The sequence below is a fragment of the Lagopus muta genome, chromosome 12 (assembly GCF_023343835.1).
Source record: "Lagopus muta isolate bLagMut1 chromosome 12, bLagMut1 primary, whole genome shotgun sequence".
NCBI classification, from domain to species: Eukaryota; Metazoa; Chordata; class Aves; order Galliformes; family Phasianidae; genus Lagopus; species Lagopus muta.
Genome location: NC_064444.1, coordinates 18,379,013 through 18,385,220, shown reverse-complemented (window position 1 = coordinate 18,385,220; position 6,208 = coordinate 18,379,013). Strand labels below are relative to the sequence as shown.

General features: G+C 56.6%; 1 protein-coding gene across 1 annotated transcript in view; it reads left to right on the top strand.

Annotated features, from left to right (window-relative positions):
* Positions 1–2,494: 2,494 nt before the first annotated feature.
* GLG1 (golgi glycoprotein 1) overlaps positions 2,495–6,208 on the top strand; it is a 59,844-nt gene continuing 56,130 nt past the window's right edge. The window contains exon 1 of the mRNA XM_048958152.1: positions 2,495–2,845. Coding sequence (XP_048814109.1) covers positions 2,519–2,845 — 327 coding nt within the window. The 5' untranslated portion in view covers positions 2,495–2,518. The remainder of the gene's footprint in view (positions 2,846–6,208) is intronic.

Sequence of the window (6,208 nt, the reverse complement as noted above, 5' to 3'; positions counted from 1 at the left end):
AGCGTGAGGCACCAGGCTCACCCTCACCCAAGGGATGCAGTCTCCTGTTTTGTCCCCAGCCTCCTTGGAATCTGAGCACTGCTATGCTCTGCTTATTTCCATGCACAGAGGAGCGAAGATGCGAAGCTGTGTCCTGGGAGATAAGTGGAGGCGAAGTGGAAGTGAAGCACCAGCCTTCATCAGCAGAGATGGGCAACGGGTGTAGAGGCAGCACTGAAGTCCTGGGCTGTGCAAGGGACGGAGCCTCGGCACTGCTTGGCAGCTGAGCCAAAATTGAGCACCGTGCCCCTCGGCCACGTGGGACAAGCAGTCTGTGTCCAGTTAGAAACTGGAGCATCTGCCCTGCACAGGACAAGTTTTCTTCCCCATCGTGTGATGAGCCGCAGAGTGAGGATGCTGCGTTGTGCTGAGCTGTTGGGGTTACTGCCCAGGCAGAGATGTCGCTGTGCACAAAGAAATCTCTCTTCCTTGTTGAACTTGTGGTGTGGACACAGTGAGAGGCTCTTCTTTATGAAACGTGTGTTTGGGGATGAGCTATCAGGATGTTACAGCCCAAGGTTGGAGCAGGACTTTCCCAGGAGTGCAGAGAGCTCAACAGAGGGAGGCAGGGGTGCTGCTGCTCCTGGAAAAAAGGGCAGCTGAGGTTGGGGAAGGAGCTGGAAGCTCTGCACTGCCTCTGCTGCTCCTCTTCTCCTGGTCCTGCTGTAGGAGGAGGAGCAGAGCCAGCTCTCACGCTCGGCCTTTCCAATCGTTTCCTATAAACCAGATCCGCTGCCAAGTGCTGGGTGGATTTTTGCTGGCTTTTGTCTCTAAGTGTTTCCAGCTGTGCAGCTGCTGGGTGCCAGCACAAAGCATCCCTCCCAAGCACTGCTTTCCCGGCAGCGAATGCAAGAAGCACGGGGACTTTGCCAGCTCATCCATCTCCCTTCACGCCATGGTCTCTGCCTGGATGCAAACCCAGGTGGGGCTGCCTGGGGCTGCTGACGGTCTGCCTGCACTCTCCAGGAGCGCACGCTGTGCAGGGTGACCGCCAGGGCTCCGCCATCTGCTGCTGCAGTGCTGAGGGTGAGATTTGGGGTTTGCTGAAGCAGTACAACTCAAACTGCACAGACTTCCTTAGTGTGAGATGCTGAGGTCTGGCTCCCAGGGAGGAGGGAGCTGTGGTGGTACCAAACATTGCTCCTGGGGAGGCTGTCAGGCAGAAATCTACCTGGCTCTTCCATGAGCTCGCAGTGTGAAAAGTGTGCTCCCTGTCATCACTCCTTTCTGACCCCATTTAATTGTATCTTGCTACTATTTCTTTCTTTCTCCCCTCTGTGAGGACACAACCGCTGTCTCTCTGTATGCTCTATTCCTTTATTTTTTCACCTAACCTCCTTTGCTTGACCCAACACGTGCAGTTGGGGTGGAGATGCTCCTTTTGTAGATTTTTCACTGCTGTGTTTTTGAGCAAATCTCTCTGGCTGCAGCATCACCCCCAGAAGCCTTTACAGAGCTTGGCACGGCTCACCCGCTGTAGGTGGGTAGGTGACAGCTACAGCTCTCACAGGAGCGCCTGTTTCTCTCTGTCCCCGTGGAGAAAGCCTGGAGTAAAATGCCATGGAACGAGGGGTCCTGCAGTGCAAGGCAGGTGTCTGGCCAAGTCACCTAACCCTGATGCAGGACGCCACGAGTTGCCGTGAGCCCACGTGCACCGAGCATCCTGCTTGCACGTGACATTCAATGCTCAGTTCTTTGGTATTTGGATTTTTTTTCTTCGTTGTTCAGTTTTCGGCCTTAAGTTTTCTATGCTGCACACCAGTCACATTCACTTTCCCTTAGGGTTTCTTATGTTTTCCAATTGCACAGCCATGAGCCTCTCCCACTTCAGCAAGTCTTAGCATTACGCCTCTAAGGAGAGCGGCGTTGTCGTCCCCATTCCCCAGATGAGAACTGATGCACAAAGAGATTTAAAGCAAAGATTGGGACAAATGTTGGATGCTCAGCGTGGGACAGCTGTGTGCCCAAGCACTGCTCCCTGCTCCTGCTGCCAGCAGCACCAGTTCGTACATGAAGGAGGCTGCCCAGGCAGGAGCTCGTGGCTGTGGCAGCTCAGGGGTTATAATACAAATAATGCCAGGAAATAATATGGGGGATTGGGGCTGGATGATCCTAAAGGCCCCTTCTAACCCAAACTATGGGGGCTGTGAAGACGTGATGCTGACAGTGTAGAGCCCATGACAGGCGATGTTGCTGTGGAGACGCCCGGGGCTGCGATGACGGCTGTCACGACGGACCACGAAGGAAGCCGTGCCCCTATGGCACCCCGGCCCAAAATGGCGCCCAGACACCACAGGGGTGGTCGCGAGGGGGCGTGGCTGAAAGGGGGCGCTGGGTGACGAGGGGGCGTGGTCTCACATCGCCCCGCCCGCCTCCGGCGCCGAGGGGCGGGGTTCTCCGCGGTGACGTCAGACGGCGCGCTGCTTTGCACACGGCGTGCGTGCGGCGGGGCGGGCGCGCCGGAGGTGGGGGATTCAAGATGGCGCCGTGCGGACGTGTCCGGAGCCGCTGCCCGGGCCCCGCGCTCCTCCTGCTACTGGCGCTGGCGGCGCGGCCGGCGCTCGCCGTGCCTCCCGCTGCCGGCCTGCAGGCCGGACCCGGCTTGAACGCGGCGGGGCAGCCCGCGCAGGGAGCGGCTCCCGGTGCCTCGGGCCCGCGGGGAGCCCGAGGCGGCGGAGGCGGCTCCGGTGGCGGGTGGAAGCTGTCGGAAGAGGCGGTGTGCCGCGAGGACGTGGTGCGGCTGTGCTCCAAGCACAGCTGGGCCAACAACCTGGCCGTGCTCGAGTGCCTGCAGGACGTCCGCGAGGTGAGGGCGAGGCCCGACGGCGAACAAAGAGCGGGGCCGGGTCCGCCCTTAGCGCCTGGAGCCGCCGCCTCACCGCGGGGCGGGGTGCGGAGCGGGGCTGCGGGGCGCCCCGAGCCGCTGCCGTGCGGCCTGCCGGGCTGCGCTGCGTCCGGAGAACCTCGCGTTTGCTTCCCGGCCCTGCTTGCAGACGGCGGGTATCTCCGAGCACGGGGTGCTGCCTCCCGGGATCCGTTTCCGGCCTGACGCCCCCCGGGGACTCGTTGTTTTATCCAACTTCTCGCCGTGATTTCGGATAGCTGGCAGCAGAGCTGAGCAAGTCCTCGTGCAGCGCCTGCCCCAGCTGCAAAGCACCACGGCGTTTTCCGTACATCTAACTCGCCCTTCCTGCTGCTCCCACCCCCGGGCCCTTTGGACCCCTCCGGGGGCTCGCGGCTCCCCGCCTGCCCACCAAGGCAGCCGCTCTTCACAGCCGTGTGGCTCCTCCCTTCTTTCCCTCCTCCTTTCCCCTTCTCTTGCAATGTTTATTGGTTTTCAGCCATTTTAGCACGCTGGACCTTCGGGTGGTGCAGTTCCTCGGCTCTGTGCTGGGGTGGTTCTTGTTGATGGAGTTGAATGGGCTCAGGGTTGTGTGGAGAGAGGCTCAGCGTTGTGTTGTTTGCAGCCAGTACCGCCCCATGCATTGGTTGTGCACGCTTTATGAATGCTCTGCTCTTCAAAACGTTGTGCCTGTCGGTGGTTTCCCTCTTGAAGCCTGCCTCTGTGTCTGGGGTTTGCTGGCCGCACTCCTGTCTGGTTGTAATACCCAGTGCTGAAGATGGATTCTTTCCTGGGCAGCGTTGGGACACCATGGGGTCATTTTGGGTTGGGATTTCTCTGCTTGAGCTCAGCAGCTGCTCCACTGTCAGCTGCTCCAAGGGGCTGCGTCCCAGCCTAATGGTTGTGTCCTGGGGGGCTGCTGGACAACTGAACCCAGCTAATTATGCCATCTAAGTGTTGCTGTTCAGGTTCTTCTGAAGAGAAGCAGTGAGTTGTGAACATTGGGTTGTGTGCAGGGTGATGTGGGGCAGGTCTGTGTCTCGGAATCCCATTGCCTGGAGGCAGTGCTGGAGGACATCGGTGGCATTTCAGCTGTCACTCTTGTCACCACAGCTTGTCATTTCTACCCCAGCACATCTGTCAGCTCACTTGGAGGGTACTCAGAAAGTAGCAGCCATGTTTAAATATGGGGGAGAACGAAGGCGAGTGCCAGTGTGTACAGAATGCTGTTGGGATGGTGCTGGGGAGAGCAGCGTTGGGGTGCTGCTGTGCTGCAGGTAGCAGGTGAGGGTTTGGGTTGTGGTTTGGCTGCTTCCGCCCAATGCTTACGATGATCTTACTTCTCCTCGAAAGAGGAGTTCCTCAAAAGCAGAGGAACTTTCAGTTTGAGGCTGGGAACGTTATTAAGAGCTCAGTTGGTTCTATTTCCTCTTCACGGTGCGATACTGAGATACTCTTAAATCAGAATAATCAGTAAGGAGCAGCTTGAAGCCTTGGGTTCGTGAGGTGTGGGTGAAGGATGGTGTAAGCAGCGTGAATGTGCCGTGATCACGTTGTTCCAAATGCACTCGTTTTCTTCTAGTGGAAGTCATTTGAGCCCTGGCCACGTTCCTTTTTCAGGGTTTGTTGAAATTTGTCATCAGCGTTGTTTTTTGTTTTTAATCTGAATTTTACGAAGGTAGGGAAAGGGCAGAAGAAGGGCAGTGCGCTCTTGGTACTCAGAGGTGTGTTTGAAGAGAGTTTTGTGGAGCCCTTCTGCTTGCTGCCCACTTTGCTGCGCAGGAAGGCTGCAGCTCGGAGCCCTGCTGTGGGCTGCCCACTAAACTCAGTGGTTATAATACAGATAACGCCAGGAAATAATAACACATTTGCTGGGTAGATGCTGTGCATGGTTAAGGGTGGCTTTGCATTTAGAGCACGGCAGAGTTGTTGATTTTTGAGGAAGGTACGGAAGTACCTTAACCATGGGGGCTGTGCTGGTTTGTTGGCAGATGTATTTCTGCAGTTAAAACGTATCTTAATTCAGTGATTAAGCAGACCTGACTTGATGCTGTGGTTTGTTTAAAGCAGTTCTGTGGGCTGGTGATAACAATACTTCGCAATACCAATAGATGGATATCGGTGTGATTGCAGTGTGGGAGAAGGCTGCAGAGTTTTCCTGGAGCTCAGACAGCAGTGGTTGGGTTGGGGTTGGAGATGGAGGCTTTGGCTGCACGCTCCTTTGTCCTGGGGGGGGCTGTTCTGCTTCTGGGGGAAGCCCCTCTGTCTCCATGCTGAGGGTTGGCTTAGGGATGGGAGAAGTGCCTCACCTGGGGACATGACAGCGTGTGCCATGAGCACCTTTTGTCTCCTTGTGAGCCCACGCATGGTTGGAGCTGGATGCACTGAGCAGTCTGAGATGGGGAGGCCAAGCAGTGATGCTCGTTCAGAGCCTTCACCTCTCTAGGGGGGCTGTGGCTGTAAGTGGTGCACTGTGTGCTCCTGCCCTCTGTGTCTGTTGTTCCGCACTCCTGGCCTGGAGCTGGAGCTCAGAGGCCTGCCTGCAACTCGTGGTTGTGCTGCTTGGTGAGCTTCGTTTGTTTGTTTAACCTCAGCAATGCGCTGGGTTGAATGGAGGCTGGTTTGAGTCAGCCTGCTGCATGAGCTCATGTGTGAGCAGATACTGGCATCACTTTGGGCTCTTACGCCATTGAAAGCATCAGGGTAGGATCCCTGCCCGGAGCTGCAAGGAATGGAGGGCTGCAGATTGTGCCGCACGTGTCTGGCTTTGGAGGGAAGGCAAGCAGAGAAGACCAGCAGTTTGCTGAGCAGCCATCCCTGTCAGTGCTGATGGCACTGCAGGACCTGCGGGTGCCTTCAGGTGAGCACATGGCAGGGCAGCAGGCTGCTCTGGTTCCTGTTGCTGGTTAGCATGCAGGGCAGGCTCTTTGTGCCTGCAGCACTGCCGTTGGGTTCAGACAGCAACATGCTAAGGGATTTTATTTTTTTTTAAGGCAATGATCAGAAACCTGGGAAATGTACCTTAAGCCTTGCCAAGGGCTGTGCTTACGCTGTCCCTTTCTTCTAAGGGCTGTTGACCTGGTGATGACTCAAAGCTGGCTGCACTCGCCCTGGGAGCTCAAAAGCTCTTACATCCTCCAGGAAGAAAGGGATGGGATGGCTCCAGCAGCTGAAGTTGAGCTAACTGAAAGCGTTACGGTTTTAAGAGATTGAATTAACCGTTGTACTGTAGCTGGATGCTCTGTGTCTGCACTGGGACTCCCCAGCTGGCACTCTGCCTCACACTGAACGTGACAAAGGATTTCTGGTGGTTCAAGGCAGGTGGAA